This window comes from Sphaerodactylus townsendi, linkage group LG10 (assembly GCF_021028975.2).
Source record: "Sphaerodactylus townsendi isolate TG3544 linkage group LG10, MPM_Stown_v2.3, whole genome shotgun sequence".
Lineage (NCBI taxonomy): Eukaryota > Metazoa > Chordata > Lepidosauria > Squamata > Sphaerodactylidae > Sphaerodactylus > Sphaerodactylus townsendi.
This window is the reverse complement of record NC_059434.1, coordinates 63186049-63204148: the sequence shown is the minus strand read 5'-3', so window position 1 is coordinate 63204148 and position 18100 is coordinate 63186049. Positions and strand designations below refer to the sequence as shown.

Genomic DNA, 18100 nt, shown 5'->3' with positions numbered 1-18100 from the left:
ATCTGACCTAGCACACATGTCCTCAGCACAATGACATGGAAGGTTGTGTGACAGTTTTGCAGGGGAAGTATCGCTGCAAAAAGCAGAAGTACTGGTAGAAAATATGAGAAAGATCTCATCCTGGGTCAGGTTAGGTTTAACTGCTTAAGGCAGGAAATGTTTCAGTGCCACAGTCATTCTTGATTGTATGAAAGAATGGGGTTTCACAGCAGAAGGTAACTCTTTGAAGTCATAAAGCACATCACAGACAGTCACTGGTTCAATTGGCTACCTGAAGACTCTAAGTTGGAGCAGAGGGCTCCAGATGGGTTAGTGGAAGTAAACTAACAGATGGGTTAGTGCAGGGGTAGGGAACCTGCGGCTCTCCAGATGTTCAGGAACTACAATTCCCATCAGCCTCTGTCAGCATGGCCAATTGGCCATGCTGGTAGGGGCTGATGGGAATTGTAGTTCCTGAACATCTGGAGAGCCGCAGGTTCCCTACCCCTGGGTTAGTGGAAGTAAAAAAAACTCCAAGAAATTCTGCCATCTGAACATGTACCCAGACAATAAATCAACCAAAATATTGTTAACGCTAAAAGGTAGTTAAAATAAACAAAGAAAGAAAAAAATGACTTCTTGAGTAAGATTGTCCAGGGGAAGATTTCCGTTTTTTCTCCATGCTGTCATTTTCAGTGTAATGTGAAGAAGAAAAAAATACCTTCTCACTGTATAGCAAGAAGAGACCTGAACACTGTGGAAAGGGCAGAAGTCTGATACATGAGAAAGTCAAAAAAGTCTGGAGAAAAAGAGCTAACAAGGCCCCTGTGATGTGATCAGAATGCAGTCAACCTAATTAGTTGCTTCATCAACCCTGCAACCCTAAGCAGAGTTTACACTCTTCTAAGTGGGCCCAGCCACAGCCCATTCAAGGAAGGGAGAGGTGGGCAGCCTGAGAGGAAAGAGCATGGGCAGGCTTGCCCGACGTCTACGTTTCTTCCCAGGCCAACTAGCTGGGTTGTGAGAATCTCCACCAGTTCCAGAAAACATATACTGGCTGGAGCCGGCAAGATCAGCTTTTCCCAACCACCTCAGGCCCTGGAGCCACATTTGTGGCCCTGCGGCCTGGAGTGGTCGGGGAAAGCCGATTGCACACCAAATTAAACTACAGTCACCCTAAGTGGTTGCTCTTCTTCCACTTTGCATGTTGCGCTACATCAGAAAAGCTCCTGAACAGGTGATGGAAAAATAGCAAAACAACCAAGAGTATTCATCACAGAAGAAGGTCAATCAGAAGAGAACCGAACAGAAAAATGTTTGCTATAACCAATACACAAATAGTCAAAAATGGGAAAAATGCAGAGATACTAATTTCTTTTTGGGAGATACAGAATGTTCTCAGAACGAGCAAGCACAGGACCCATGTTAGACAACCTAGAGCAGCCATTCTCAACCAGGGTTCCGTAGTACCCTGGGGTGCCATGAGCATGTTCCAGGGGTACCGTGGCAACACTACCACCCCCCCTCATTTTTGTGGTGTCTCCCACCGGCACCAGCAAGGACATGGAGCTGGCCCATGGGGCAGGGCCTGCCGCAAGGTCAGCACCCCCCCCCCACCCCCCAGTGCTTCCCTTCACCCTGGGAGGGAAAGGTGGGGTGTGTGGCAAGCAGGGGCAATGGGAGGGGAAGGTGGGAGGTGGTGGCAGGAGTACCGTGAGATATGAAGAGTGAGGTCAAGGGTACCCTGACCTCAAAAAGGTTGGGAAACACTGACCTAGAGGCTGCAAGAACAGTCTTTCCTCTTCCTACCTTATGTGTACTGTACGTGATACACATGAGCTACTATGATATGAAAGTACAATGATGTTCCTACGACTTACCTCATCGCAAAACTGTGCCTTTTGCCACCTGTTTCCATGCTAACCACAATCCTGTTTTCTATTGGAATGTATGGTATATTCTTCAGTTAAAGTACAGTTCTTCTGTATGCATTGTGAGTCCTTCACTTTAGTGAGGTTCATATGTAATCTCTAACCCTCTTTGACAGGAATAAAAGTAATTATCTGGTATAAAGCCAGAAACATACCGGTGGCGTGTTTCCCATCCCTTTCCAACCAATATTTCAACAGTGCATGACTCTGGTCCTGCAGTGAATTTGGATTCTCAATTCGGATCTGATGAATTTGTTCTTCTGTGAAATCCAGTTCTCTTGCTAGTTCTGTGAAGGGAAATCATTAGTTGTAAAATATTTATGTACAAAGAAGCCTTCTATTAAATCTGAATATTGGTGTATCCTTCCCAGTACTGGCACAGTTTTGACTGGAGGCTGTTCATCAGTGCCTAAACAGGAGTTTTTAGTAGTTCTGATACCTGCTGTGCTTTAACTGGAGTTGCTGGGGATTGAAGCATGTGCTCTAATATTTTTCAGTTCTTCTGTGGTTCATTTTAAAAAATCTGAACAGAGAGATTTATTTTCTCTACATGCTTTGTGTGTGTGTGTGTGTGTGTGTGTGCGTGTGTGTGTGCGTGTGTGTGTGTGTGTGTATTTAGATGTCTGCTTTTCGTCATCTGTTTTTTTATTTGTGGCTTTTCACCTGGGCATGGAGTCAAGGCCTAGGCACTATACGCAACGAGTGGAAGAATGCCCCACCTCCACTGGACAGAGAGAGCTACACCAGTTACTACATGGAAACCAAGATTTGTAGCAATACAGAGCAATACCTTTTCGACATATCTAACTTCAGCAAACAATATTGATTGTGAGGTACTGGTTAAGTTTATTAGTAGCAATTGGGAGAAATCATCACCTGGGTAACGACGACTGATGAATGAAGTGTGAAAGAGAGCTGCTAGGTATGGGGCTGGGATTTATCAGTCTTTAGCAAGGATGCTTGTTGCCTGTCTAACCTTCATAGCATCTCCAAAAAATGACGAAACAGTGTTCCCTATTTATCCCACATCTGCATAACAGCCCAATCCAAGGGGGAAGGGGTGCGCAGCAGTCAGGGACAGTGTAACTGTGCCACCTCCAAAGAGGCACTCAGTGGTGCAGCCACCAGGGAAACAAAGAAAAACCCTGCCAGTTATGAAAAGCTCCATTCAAGGCAATGGCTTACACCTCCCTTTCTGATGGTGTAAGTCTGTGCCTGCCAAAGGGGGTGCTCTCAGTTCAGTCTGGGAGCTGACTAATATTGGCCCTGATCCCTGGAATGTCTGCATCCACACCGGCATGACCTCCTGCAACGAAGGACCGGCAGCGCAGGGGCAAACTTCTTTATTTGGCCTTCAGGGGGTTGCACAATGCCCCACCTCTAAAATAACCACCCTGGTGTAGGAATTCATGCCTGTTTGGGTGGCACAAGTGGCAATGATGCTGGCACAAGGGTCACCCCACTTTCAATGCGGCTTTACCCCCTCCCTTTGGACTCCACAGTAATACGGTAATATTGTGCCAGACCAGACCAGTGAAGCACAAAAATGTACATCACGTAAGGGCGGGGGGGGCTCTCACACATGAACAGGATTTCAGGGGACACTTTGGGCTACCGTGGGAGGCAGGAAGATGGCGTTCCTTGGACAGAAAACTTTGTGCCTGCAGAAATATCTAGTCTAGATCTAAGTCCATCCAGTCAATTGTGAATTCCCAAAGACACCCATTGAAATATCACGGGTTGGATCCAGATTCTCACATGTGTTAAAAGTTCTTGGGCAAGTGGGAACACAAGAAAAAGACCACAGTAGCTGTTTGCACTGAGTCAGATATATTGTATCCCCACATGAACACTTGCTTCACACAAGATTTTGTGAAACCAACTATCAACTATAATATGAAGGAAGGAAAGTCTTAGATCATAGATGTCAAACTCGCAGTCCTCCAGATGTTATGGACTACAGCTCCCATCATCCCCTGCCAGCATGATGCTGGCAGGGGATGATGGGAACTGTAGTTCATAACATCTGGAGGGCAGCGAGTTTGACACCTGCATCTTAGATAATCTACAAAGCCTTTCACAAGTGAATTGTGCTAAGTCCTATCACGTTTCTGCTTGCACATCACTGGATCCAAGACTATGGCTGATTCCACATGGGCCAAAAACAGCAGTGTGAAAACGGTGTGAAAATGGTGTAAAAGGGTTTAAAACGGTGTAAAGGGGTTTATACTGTTTTCACACCACTGTTTTTGGCCCATGCGGAATTGGCCTATGTTCAATTTTTTTCCTTCTCTGTTTACCTGTCCAACTGAATCCAAGATGATCAGCAATATGTGCCAGTCTTTCCTCTGTTCTCTCTTGATCATCTTGTTGATCTAAAATAAGGTCACACAAAACAAGATTTCATAACAAATCTCTGAAGAACTGATGTACCCTAACAAAGGAAACTCCATAAAATAAGCTCAGTGTTTCTTTTTTAAACAATGGGCACTTTAAAGGAAACCTAAAGGTCTGGATTGGAAATATCTGGGTACTCCATACTTTTATTAAAGTGACCACTGAACTAGATGAAAGATCAGAAGCTTTGAAAAACACTGATCAAAATTTTATCTTGGAGTTCCTATAAAATCTTGGCATACTTAAAATAAAATAGAACAAAGGAAAAGGTGATTTTTTTTTGCCGAAAAAGAGATGCATTTTTCCATGCCTCTTTAGTTAATGGCATATATCCATCAAATAGCAAGTGCTTCATTCAACTGCTTTATTACAAGCCTTAAAATACTTCTTACTAATTTTTAAACCTTAATTATCACATTATTCGAAAGGAACTCTGAATTCTGGTATTTATGGTGTGCTGGCATCCAGTGGAACGTTTATCATTGTCAGCTGTGTTAATTAATGTTCCAAAATGTTCCACACCTGAATTATTTACAAAGCAGGCATGGAAAAGGAAGAGCACACTTCTTCTTAGGAGTATTTGCCTCGAAGCAGGAATTCATATTCTCAACAGCCAATTTGACACCTGCAGAATTTGAGTTATGGATTTCCAAACAGTGCCATTTTGGATTACATGTGAAACCACTATGTATGCAGTCTGATGAGAAGTATGTCCAAATTTTAGTTACTGTATTTGTCCTTAGAGAAAGGTAATAGTATTACTTGCATATATTCAGTGCTTAAACACAATGTTCAGTTAATTAATAATGTCAAGAAGACACAGCAATTTTACCAATTTTTCTGTGTCAGATTTTAACCAGAGCAAAGAAAAACCAAAAACTAAAATCTGCATGGTCAGCTGCGTTACAAGTGAAATAATACATCTGTTGATGTTTGGCAACATCAACAAAAGTACTTTTTAAAAATCAATAATCTATTTTGTTCAGTGTTTCACACGCATTTGCAGTATGCAATCTTGAGATTGTTTCAGAGACAGTAAAATACATACACAGCACAAAAAAAAAAAGAACTGACACACAACACATTAACCATCACAGGAAGCTTGTTAAAAAAAAAGAGAGACAAACCACACACAAGAAGCAAGGGAAAGAAAGAGAACAACGAAGTATTGCGATTCATGACATGCGTAGCAAAGGGAATCTCAGTAGCTGACAAATACCTTCAACATGATCGGGGGCATTTTCATCAGGAATACGCTCAATCTGAGTCTCAATGGACTCATCCCAAATGGGCCTGGTGTCAAAGATGTCCTCGGCAACTGACTGTTGGGTCTCAATGGATGGCATATTTTCAATAACCGAAACTTCTAGGGCGCTACTACTTTCATCATCTGAAACTAATTCTTGTTCTCTCTCTGATTGTATAAGTCTATCCACTAACTTGGATGCTTCATCACTAATCTCTTCAAAGAATTCTAAGGAGTTTTTGTAAAGTTCAAAAAAATGTTCCTTACTTTCTTTTGAGGGGCTAAGGTCACTGCGGGAAGCTGAGATGCTTCTGCTCTTAATAGGCAATCGCGAAGGAAATATCTTTGGTTGGGCAGTCATCAGCTCGTCTGATTCTAGCTCAAGCTTCATCTCACCCACCCTCTCTCTGGTCTCTGCTTCTGCCTCAGCATAGCTTCTAGCTTTGACTGAACGCTTAGCTTTGGAGTCCATGGAGGCACTTGTGTCTGATTCAGATCTGCTTCTGCTATCTTGTTTCATAGGATGTTTGCATGTTATGTCATGAGGTTTAGGTGAGTCTGGCTTCCAGACCGATGTCTCTGTGTACATACATTCCTGTTCAACTCTTTGGAAAATTCCCTTGACTGGAATTTTTGACTTTGGTTTAGATTTATCAATCTGTGATTCTACTAGGGTGCCCACAAAGTGATCTGAAGCAGGGCAATCATCTTTTGAATGGTGAGTTGGCCTTACAGGAATTTTGGATTTGCCTTCAGGAGGAGGCATGCTTTCCATGACAGCAGTAGGGATTTCAATGACAGATTTCTGATCCTCTGGCGAGGAGTCTGGAGAATCATCTTCCTGCTCAGAATATACAGACCGTGTGACTGTTGAAAAATCTAACTGTACATCAATCACAGTCTGCTCAGGAGAAATAGGGAAAGGCACCTGAGAGTTGTCAAACACGTCACCAGTGTCAGCTCCAGAGGAGAGATCAGCATCAGAGGCACCAGTTTCTTTCTTTGGTGACTTAGAAGAGGCTGAAATACCCATCTTGATAGGAATTCTACATTTAATGTCCCCCTTTGGGCTATAAGGACTGGCGGTGTCATCTTCCAGAGCAGGTATGAGCGAACTTTTTATACGTGCATCAGCTTCATCAAATACAGAAGATGCAGATGGAACTGGGGGTACCTCTGATTGGGAAGATGCCATGCCTTCAGCTTCTTTCATTTCTTCAGATAATGACACCTCTTCCTGAGACTGCTGACCCATTTGAAAAAAGTGCAAGTCTTCATCAGAATAATTCCTCTTGGTCATGTCAATAGCACCACTCCTTGTCATTTCAAACAATTTACCTTCCTGGAAAAGAAAGGGGTTTTGCTCACTGGAAGGTGTTCCTTCTTCTGTAGGAGTCCTGGCAGGTGTGGTGTCGGGTGTGGTGCCTTGTGATCTCCGGTCTACCATTAAGCCAAATATTTTTTGTTCTTCTTCTTTCATCCGAGCTTCAAAGGCATCATCATCTTCACGCATTTCACTCCATTTATCCAAATCCACATCTGTCCTAGTTATGATCACTTGGCTGATTATTTTCTCAGCTTCATCCCTGATATCTTGTAAAGCAGCTTCATCAAGAGCTGCAGGGTCTGCTGTCGAAGGCATTGGAGTTGATTGCTTTTGGAACACATCCATATGCTTGGATTCAATCTCCATATAGACATCTTCTGAAAAGTAACCATCAGAACTTGCCAATGCTGGTTTATGAGGGGAACTTGTTACTGTTCTTTCATCTGTGAAGATAGTTTTTGGTTCAGCAGAACAATCACCCCTAGACAACTGGTCTTGTAGCATCCTTGAATCAACTCCTGTACTAATTTCACTGCTAGTAAAAAAATGCTGTGAGGGAACATTTTCATAAGGGCTTATTATAGCTAGAGTACTACCTTGGTCAACATCTTCAACATAATTGTCACATTCACCCTTCTGGGTGGTTAGAGATGAATATTCTGTGGAGTACTCTGTGCTACAAAAATCCCTTTGAGACACCTCAAAATCTACGTCAGTTCTAACCAAATCACTTTCTGAAGGGGAATGTACTGGTGAAACATCAGTTGCCAATTCATCATTTTTGGATGCACAGCAATGAGAGGTACCAGGTGCACAAGAACCCTCTGTACATTCCATATCAGAGGGGTCTTGGTGTGGGACCCTCTCAGCTGCTGCATCTTCTTGTGAATCACACTGGTGGTGCAATGCCTCTGAAGTCTGATTCAAATCAGTTCCTTTCTGGGCATCATCACTAACAGAGTGGTAGAATGCCTCCTCAAGGTGCATCATGGGGCCATTTGGGCTAGCTGTATCACTTTCATCTGTGCTGTAGCACTTTGATTCACTAGCCTGTGCTATAATGCTAGCATCAGAGGCAAGAGAGGTATCACCAGACATTTTTGCCTCTTCTGTTGGCTTATCTGATTCTGTGTTTTCCTCCTCAGTACTGAAAGCATGCTGTTTGGGCTCAATGGGCTGAAACTCTGTTTCTTCAGGACTAGAACTGGAATCCATATTGCAAAGATGAGGTGAAGGAGGCTGAACTCTAATTACAGGGTCCATTAAAAGCCCAGAGTCTGCTTCTTTTTTCAATTTTGTCAATTCTGGCTCACTCTCTGAAGAGGAAGAAGTCTTCCTAAATTCAGCTGTAGAGGTCACTATGGCGGGCACATTATATTCCTCAGTGGTTGAAAGTGCAGCTTCAGTTTCAGCAGTGGTTTCCAGATCAGGAGTTGAAATGGTATCATCAAGTTGGGAATCCTTCTTATAGTCTCTCTTCTGCTTTGCTTCCTGTTCCAGCTCATCAAACGTTTTAATTTTGGTCACCATCTTGAACATCTCTTCTTCTGGTGTAAATCTTTTCTTTGGTTCCTCTTCTGAATCATCTTCTGGCTCTTCATTGACTTCAGGGATCACAGCTGATTTGGAAATATTTAATAGTGCCTGCGAGTCTGCTAACTTGGGAGTGATTTCATAGCTAATTTCCTCAGAGCTAGGAGTCTCAGGTGAAAGAGGACTTTTGCCTGAACTCTCCATAAGGGAGGTTTGTTCCAAGCTGTCATCTTCTGCGCTTCCATCAGGATCTCGTAAAAGCCTGGACCGCACAGGTGCCAGCTCAGGGAAATGTTCTGCTTTGGCAGGGACAGTCTGAATGGGACCAGATCCAAGAAGAATTTTTGACTTCTGTTCTACAGGGCTGCTTTCCAAAGAATCACGGCAGGGAGACTCTTTGGTAGGACTTGGCTCAAGGGAGTCGGGTGTTTTGCGTGATGAATTATCTTCCAACACTGGGCTTGCTTCCAGCGAATCTTTATGGCTTATAGCTATGGATTCATCGGCAACTGGGCTAAGACCTTCACACTCATGGCTAGAAAGCAATAGTTCCAGTCCTTTACTAACAGTTTGGTGTACAGTGGCTGAATCCTTCTGTTTCTCTACAGAAGTGTCATGTGTTTCATTCAACTTAGTTAAATGTCCTTGTGCAATGGCCATAGATTCCTCATCCCTGACATTATGCTTACTAATAGAAGTTGAGCTAGAATCTGTACATATGTGTGTCGCTTCCTTGGAGGCTGTAATCTGACAACCTTTTGACAAATGATGGCTATCAGACTCTAGAGTCTCTGTGATGTCTTTCAGGTCTCTGTCAGCAATTGTCCTTTCAATTTTTGCTGGAGAACGCTCTTTTGGTGAATGTGGTTCTGCTGTTCTTTGCATTGCACTGGCTAGTTCCGTTTCTTCCAACTGATCAACAGGTTCTGGTTTTTTTGTTGAGAAAGACAGGCTCTCGGGGCTTGTTTCTGGAGTTTCAGCCAGGCCCTCATGCTTATAACTTTCCTCAGAGCTGATCTGTGGGGTTCCATCAAGCAGGCTACCAATCGGAGAATCTGCTATGCCTTCATGCTTAAGGCTCTCTGAGCTGCCATCCAAAGCACCACTTTGCAAGGAGAGGGTGGGCAAAAACCCATCTTTCACGTATTCCGATGGAAATGTAACATTGAATGGACTGGTCAGTACTTGATCTAAGTGAAGCTCACCTTCCTCAGTAATTGAAATGTGCCGGAACTGTTGGTATTTGTCATTGTCCTCAAGCTCTTCCTTTATGACAGCAGAAAAATCTGTCGAAGCCTTTCTGTCGGGGCTGATTTGAAGTTCAGCATCCCCATGCTCATCAAATGTCAGGGTCACATCCTTAGAACTTCCATCATCAACTACAACAACTGGAGAAAGTTTTTTGCCAGCCTTGCCACTCTGCTCTTTTGCCTGCTGTATGGCTGAATCTTCTTTCAAAATTATGTCAGGAATGCTCCGTGTCTCCTTTTTAAGTGGCAAACCTACCTCTGCTGGAGCCTCCTGGCCTTTTTTGGTCTTGGGACTCTCTTTTTTGTGTGCCTCTTTTTGTGTCAATGCCTGTTTCTTTTCACTGTCTACCTGAGTGACCCCTTTCTTAGCCGGCTCTTTGTCAGAGGTCTGCTGTTTTTGCTTTACAGACTTATGCTCGAAAAGTCCGGCTTTGTGCTTCGATGGGTCTTGGCCTGACTGGAAGGCTTTCATCAGCTCACGAACAGACATAGTTTCTTCAAGTCTTTCTGTTTTGGAAGACGGTGATACTGGGGGCTTCTTAGCTGTGGGAGAAACAGGTGGCTTCTTGGATGTGGGTGAAGGTGGCTTCTTAGATGTGGGTGAAACAGGTGGCTTCTTGGATGTGGGTGAAGGTGGCTTCTTAGATGTGGGTGAAACAGCTTTCTTGGTAGCAGGAGAAGAAGAGAGTTTTGAGGCAGAGGGAGATGATGGTGATTTTGAGGCAGTAGAAGATGGAAGTCTTGAGGCAGCAGGAGAAGCTGGTGATTTTGAGGCAGCAGGAAACACTGGTGATTTTGAGGCAGCAGGAGACGCTGGTGATTTTGAGGCAGCAGGAGAAGTTGGTGATTTTGAGGCAGCAGGAGACGCTGGGAGCTTTGTTTTGTAAACAGCTTTTTTAACTTGTGATGGCTTTGTAATAGGCTTTTCAGATGCCCCATCTTTTCCTGGGTGCCTGACAGGTAATTTTGAACGTCCCTTCTGCTCATCCTCCACTCGCTTCTGAAGAGCTTTTACTTTATCTTTGATTGAGCCAATGGGAGTTTCTTCTATTACAGGAGACACAGCCTTTACTTTGGAAGGCTCTGCAGGGGCTAGCCCTTGATCTTCATCTAACGACTCCTCAGAGCTAACCTTTTCTAGCCCTGAAGGTGTTTGTTTTCCTGGGGCTTCCTTGTCCTTTGGCTTTTGTTTTTCTTTTAATTTTTTTCTAACTGGTTTTTTAATGCCCAAGGTAGGTTTGCACTGATCTTGTTTCTCTCGGCTCTCAACTGATGTAGAGTGACGCCCACCTTCATCAGAACCTCTGCTTACAACAACTGCTTCAAATCTCTCAGCTACTATATCTTCTTGAAAAGTCTGTGGCTGCACTTTGTTAAGTGATGCACACGCACTGAGATCCTTGCTGAGATAATCCACCATTCCTGCCATATCTTTCTTTTCTTTCTCTGTTTTTCTTTTGCCTGTTCTGATTTCAACACAAGTAGGTTCTGTGGCTTCCTGAGGAGCATTTTGCTTGGCCTCCTCAATTTCTTCATCACTTACAACAACCCACTCTTCTTCTACCAGCTGTGTTCCGGAACTGGATCTCTTAACCGTTGGCTGTTCTCTAGGGCAACTTCCGCTTCTCAGAATTTCATTTACTTTTTCTAAGTCCTCTTTAACTCTTTCCACAATTTCAAAAGGTTCTCCCGGTTCTTCGTCAGCAACTTTCACGAGATCCTTCACCTTTATGGAACCTGACTTTTCAGAAGAGTCTGTTGTCAAGATAGCCGTCATTTTGATCAAGTCTTGTTTCATCTCAGAGACTTCAGAAAGCAAATCTGGACTGGCAAGGACAGGGACTTCATTGACAAGGTGACTTTTCAGGATTGATGTTTCGGTCGATTCTGTTTCATCATCATCTTTTAGGAAAACGGGGGGAAAAACATTGAAAATAAATGGAAATCAAAAATAGAGATTGAAAAATGTAATCAGGACTGAAATGACTGTCTTTGATTGCAGCAGTAGGAGGGTCAACAAAATGGTCTGGGTAGGATGGATCCACAAATCTGAGGGTGAAAAAAAAGCAAAGCAAAGCTAACGGGAAAAACTGAAAAGGAAAGTGGGCAGGAAATAACTTGCTTAGTATTTGCAGTACAGCACATCCACACATACAACATCAAAGCTTTTGTGAACCAAGAACACTGTAAAAACAAGGATGGGGAAAAAAACAGTGATTTTTTTTCACACAAAGGCATCTCAAGATTGTTCACGTATTACAGATCAATGTTAAAAAAAACAGAGGGAGAGAGAGAAGAACAAAGGAGGGGGGAAACTTTGTAACTGATTGAAAGTGTATCTCCTCTAAGAGAAAGCCAGTGATAGCAAACTGTCAGAACCAAAATTAAACACTTTTGCTTCATAATGAAAAGTCCAAAATTCTCTATTTACATTTAATTATGCAATACTTTACGATAAACAAAATACATTGATATCTGAGGCAGCTGCAAACCGGCATTTCATCTAAGGGGAATGTAACATCCAAATGGGGAAACACACAGAGAGACTTTTATTTCAAGAGGCATGGTCCTTTCCTTGGAACACCCTCGTTGTTCAAAACAAATAACGAATAGATTAAAGGAAAGAAAGAAAAATAAAGGAGGAATAAGAAGAAGGAAAACTTAAATAGTGAATAGCCCAACAGTGAACTCCAAGGTTAGAAAAAAATGTAATGCACAGCAACCAAAAACATTCACACTGGGCACATACACACAAACATACACACCCACACAATATACATATAAGCCAAGTTATTTCCATGCAAAGCAAAGCTGTTGCATACATTGCTGGGTAAGTATCCCTACATTGAAAAAACAAAACAAAATCTAAATGGTTATAAATGAAAAAGGCATAAACTTATATGCAACATACTGTGGTGAAGTATTTATTTACTTCCTAGAATCAACTTGGAAAGTATCTTGTTTAGAAATAGTTTAGAATAGTGACAATAGAGAAGAGTTAGAAATGTTTCAGGGGAATCTCACATCAGGAAATATATAAATATCTGGTCTACGTATATACAATTCAGTTTTTCAGCTCTTACAGTGTCTTCAGACCCGTGTGAAATAGATTAGTAGGCCTGTCAGTGAACATTATGGATGAGAGAAGGTGTGGGGTGTGCGTGGGGCAGTGGCTAAACCGTATAGGTGTCAAACTCACGGCCATCCATATGTTATGGACTACAGTTCCCATCATCCCCTGCCAGCATCATGCTGGCAGGGGATGATGGAAACTGTAGTCCATAACATATGAGGAGTCCAGTTAGGGAAGAGATTTTGTTTAAAAGAGAGGAGCCGGCCAGGGGAATAATACAGTCCAGCAACCAAGTGAGCAGAAATCAGAATACAACCAGGTCACCGTATGATGGCTCCAGTTTAAATTCCCTACTCTGATTCATTTAGCCAGTGTGGTGCTTAATTTGTCAATGCTGCACTCGGAAATCTTTGTCTCCAAACATTTTTCTCTGCAAAACTAGGTGCTCTAGGTCCTAGGATTTTATCCTTTGATTCTTGTTAAGTCTGGACTAGGACCTTGGGTAACAAAAAAGAACAATCCTTCTAGTAAGGAGGTTCATTTCTCAAAGGACTGAAAGGTGTCTATTTCAAAGCACTGTCACAAACTGAGATGCAGTTCAGTTGGCTACTACAGTGGATTTTCAATTTCAAAGACAGTTATAGTGTTTGGGTTAAACCTTGAAAATACAAATAAAAAAACTTAAGGCCCCATTCAGAGCTGTCAGGTGGGGGGGAAGGGGGACCGGACGGTGAAGCTTCTTTCCTGCAGTGTGGAAAGCTTGAACAGTAAAAAAAAGAAAGAACACCTTACGTTCCCCCATAGCACAGAACAAAGATATGCCACAAAAAACTCCAGTATACTGACACAAGGGAGCCAAACGGGATCTGGAGGCTGACCACCATTGGCCCCGCCCCTGGAACGCCACCAGTCAGGCCAACACAGTGTTTTGTGCATCAGGTCTGAGCGACAGACGATGCTTCTGGATCGGGCACTGCACAGCTATGTGGCGCCCGGCTGCCCAGCAAGTACCTACTCTGCTGGTCCATTTGCCCCTTGCACCAACAAAATGGGCATTTCCATCAGTGCAGGGGCACACCAATTCCAGAGGGAGATTCTCCCCCGCTTTGGATGGTGTTGCCAAGCTTTGAAATTAGTCTCTAGATTGAAACCACCAGACTAATTGGTCCTCAGTGTACATTAAGTAGTGTAAATAAATATCCACAAGTTGATGACAAGCAGATAAAATGACTTTCCCAGTAAACGGGACCAAAAGCATTTTGGCCCAATGGACCCTCTGTAATGATTGCTGATACATAGATAAACATATATACCAAGAACAAATGTTGGTATAATCAGTCAAAACAGCTGTTGATTGGGCCACATTTTATACTCTGTGGCCAAATAGTGACATTATGAGGACCATTTTGTCAGGTTGCTGGTTGAGGTATACATACATTCCTCAAGGGAATGAACTGCCAACAAGGACGTAGGTAAGCAGAGGGCTTCTGGGTTCAACCCCCCATTACATGTCTGAAGCTCCGCCCCCTCCCCCTGCTCCCCCCCACGACTGGGAGCCTAGTCGGCAGTCAGCAGTCCCTTCTTCCCTCCCCTCAGGGGAGAAGAGACTGCCATCCCCAGCCTCGAAGAGCTGCTTTTATAAGCACTGAGGCCAGGGGCGGGGCTTGGGAGGCATGGCCATGCCCCAGGGTGGGTGGGGCATTGCCACGCCCCCGAACCCATCCCCAAAAAAATCTATAGCTACGTCACTGACTGCCAAGATTAAATATAATTTACAATCACACATTTTTATGTGTGAGCATGAAAACCATGGAACAACATCCATGATCCTAATGATGTCACCACTGGCCACATAGTATTAAATGAGAATCAGTCAGCACCCGCTTTGGCTTATAACTGTTCTTGGTGTGTATGTGTATCTGAGAATTAGTGACCACTGAAAAAGACTCAATGGGCTGAAACATGTTTGGTCCTGTTTATTGTGTTTGTGGTCTTGTTTGAATGTCATCAACTTATGAATATTTATTCGTATTACTTCATGTATATTGAGGACTAGTTAATCTGAAGGTTTCAATCTAGAGGTTAAAATCAAAGTCTATGTTTTTAATTTGTATTTTATGTACACTGTGCAATAAACTGATTTATTTTAATTGACTGTAACACTTTTCCTGCTCAACTTTCATGACACCTAGGACAAAAGATACTGTCAGCCAAAGGTAACCCTCATTGAAACTGATGGGCTCGAAAAGTTTTTAACTATACCTGGATCATATTCACTGTATTTCAGTGTTCAGGGGAACTTATGCAGAATTATTTATGCCTAATAAAGGTTTACTGTACTGTACTGTTCAGGGGAACTGTGGTATACAGCTGCTCAGACCCAAATTAAAGTGGGTTGAATTTTCATAAAGGCCCTTCTGCACATGCAGAATAATGCACTTTCAATCCACTTTCACAATTGTCTGCAAGTGGACTTTGCTATTTCACACAGTAAAATCCAGCTGCAAAGTGGATTGAAAGTGCATTATTCTGCATATGCAGAAGGGGCCTAAAAGAAGTTTTGCCAAAACAATGATTTGATATGGAATATCAAAATACGTATGTCCCCTTTTCTTGTTCAGCATTTAATTTCCAACTTAGGAAGAGTATTCAAAGCCATAAATATGCCCGAATACAAACTTCACCACAGTAAAAGTGATGAGGATGGGATGGAGTCTGGTTACTGAAAACAGTATCACTTTTATGTGCATACATTTAACATAAACAGTTCAATGAAGTGATTTAAATAGTTTGTAGAAGATTTTAATTTTAAAAAAGTGATACTGTAATTTCCTTTAAAATACAACATGTCAAATATACAAAAGTATTTCTAAAAAATCATAAAATGGGGGATTTAAGCAAATCTAACAGCAATAGCAGGATCACCAGGGGATGTCAAAAGGAAAGTGAATGCTTAGATGAATTGTCTTGCTACTTAACTTTCAATTATTAGTAATAAGTTAAATAACATTTAAATCTGAAAGCTTAATATATATTATTGTACTGCTTAGAAAATTAATGGCAATTAGAATCTGCAATGTATCTCATGCTTAACTTTATTAGTAGCCTATTTTTGTGCTTGCCATTGTTTTTTTAATTGAAATCTTACGTTTTTCTGATGCCGTATCAATCTGAAAAAGAACACAGACAAAGTGAAATGATTTGTCTCACAAGTACCAGTGGAACAAATGTGGAACATCAGCTAGCATAAAATGCATCAAAGATAAGGAAAATGTGAGGCCTAACTCTACACACTTCCTTAAAAGTAACTCCCCCTGAAATAATTGAGGTTTTATTCCAAAAAAGTAAATTTAGCATTGCAACTTCATTGATTATTAGGTGGATTCCTCATGGACAAAAAACAACGCCTCAAGGATGGTAAAAACACCACAACGAGACAGCACCATGCTTTCCCCCCCAACTGGGGCGGAAACACTGTTTCCCTGCTGGCGCCATGTATACGGCACCAGGTTGGAGGCGCTACTTCATCACTTCGGTGCCTACATTTTCCCCCATACTTATCTTCATTCCCTGTGGAGCTCCACAGGGACAGGGAGGCATGCCCACGCTGCCCTTCGACCCCTGGAAGTCGGAGGGCAGCGTGGGCAAGCCTCTCTGTCCCTGTGGAGTTCCACAGGTAGAGAAGTTAAGTATGGGAAAAGAGAATGGGAAAAGATGGGAAAAAGCCCTGGGGCTCCATCGGCATCATATAGGCCACGTAGTGGCCCATGCAGAATTCCCCTTAGATCAACTGAATTCTAGATCAACTGAAATATACATAACTGACCTTGACAGGGAGAAAGTATGAACCCAATGGAAGGGGCAGGCAGATTATTTTTATCCTGAACTAATGAGACCATTATAACTATTTCTCAAGAAATATTTGGAATAATACTGAGCAGTGACGAATGGAGCAGAAACTGCGCCCAGGGCATGAACTGCCCGCGTGCCCCCTCCCACCCAGCACATGTGAATGCAATGGCGGTGCCCAGGGTGAGCCGTCCCAGATGTCCCCATTGCAGCTACGCCTCTGATACTGAGTAGTATTAAGAGTTTTATATTTTCAGTCAACACTAGATTGCTGAGAATTCAATGCAAGAAATGTTATTAGAGGAAAAAGAGAATTGATCTTTCTGATTCCTAACCTGGACCATCTCCAACAGAAGAAAGAGTTCAAAATTATGTTCTAATAGGATTTGGGAACACAGTGGCCTTGGAGGCCAATAATTCATCATTTGAAGGGTGCAATCATTCAACGAAAGTGGGATTTAATTTTAGTATAGGTAAATATGGCACAGATGTCACTACTCACATTTAAGTAGAATACTTTTATTTATCTATGGCAACATAAACTGCTTGTTATCTTTTCTCAAAAGCAACTTAACAGAAATAGAGGATCTGACATTATGGTGAGTAAATTGATTGCAAATTCCCAACTAAGATTTTCTCTGAATTATTTTAGGCAACAATTGAGATGCTGATCAGCGACAAATTACAAATCATGTCAGATTTTTCTTAATCAAAGAGCTCCAAAATGTTTCCAACAACATATTTCTTTACATAATTTTTTTGCTAGAAATATCAAACAGATGCACACTATTGAGGCCAACTGATTTAGTAACACTAAGAACAGTAATTTTATGCTTGTTTCTGCAGCTAAGCAAGCAAGAAACCATTTCTGAGATTCAGCTCCTCATTTAGACATCAATTTTAAGTAAATACAAAAGAAAGACGCACGATGTAGTCTAAATGGGCTTTCCTGCAGCCTTTTGGGTTGTGCTCTTCCCTAAAAACCATTTATGAATACCAGAAGACCCTGAGAAGTCATACACAATGTGGCCTGGGGTAAAGACAATTGGTGAACTCCCTATACGTTGCTGTGCATGTCTCTTTATATCCTAGCGACATTTGTATTTTAGAACATGTTCTATTATAAAAATTACCTCTTCTTCCTGTTCTTGATCTGATTCTGATTCCTTTCAGCCCAATATGTCATGCAAGGGGAAAAAACAGTGCAGGGAAAGACAGGATTAGGGTTAAAGGAAAGTAATTATTTCTGAACATATTCAACAGGCAAGACAGTCAAAACAAGCACAGTTTTAAGCTATCCTAAGGACAAGGGGGGAAAGGGAACAACAGGGTCAAAAACAATCAGAAAAGCTGGGAGATCAAAGAAATTAAAAATAGGAAAGCTATATACAAATGTTTGCCTTATGCTTGATTATTTATACTACCTATTAAAAATATCTAGATAGTTGTTCCTTAGCCATCAGATCAGGATTCAGCATGAGACCTGAAGAGCTTCCTAAAGGTCCCAGGATGAAG

At 42.2% G+C, this 18100-nt stretch overlaps 1 protein-coding gene across 21 annotated transcripts in view; it reads right to left on the bottom strand.

Moving 5' to 3' along the window:
* Positions 1-18100, bottom strand: part of ANK2 (ankyrin 2) — a 338318-nt gene that overhangs the window by 24473 nt on the left and 295745 nt on the right. For 20 of the 21 annotated variants that reach the window (XM_048508918.1, XM_048508924.1, XM_048508917.1 and 17 more), the window contains 5 exons: positions 17719-17751; positions 15885-15906; positions 5527-11565; positions 4211-4285; positions 2066-2197 (listed from right to left, as the gene is read on the bottom strand). In XM_048508918.1, coding sequence (XP_048364875.1) covers positions 2066-2197; positions 4211-4285; positions 5527-11565; positions 15885-15906; positions 17719-17751 — 6301 coding nt within the window. The remainder of the gene's footprint in view (positions 1-2065; positions 2198-4210; positions 4286-5526; positions 11566-15884; positions 15907-17718; positions 17752-18100) is intronic. The other variant, XM_048508932.1, reaches the window with a different exon arrangement.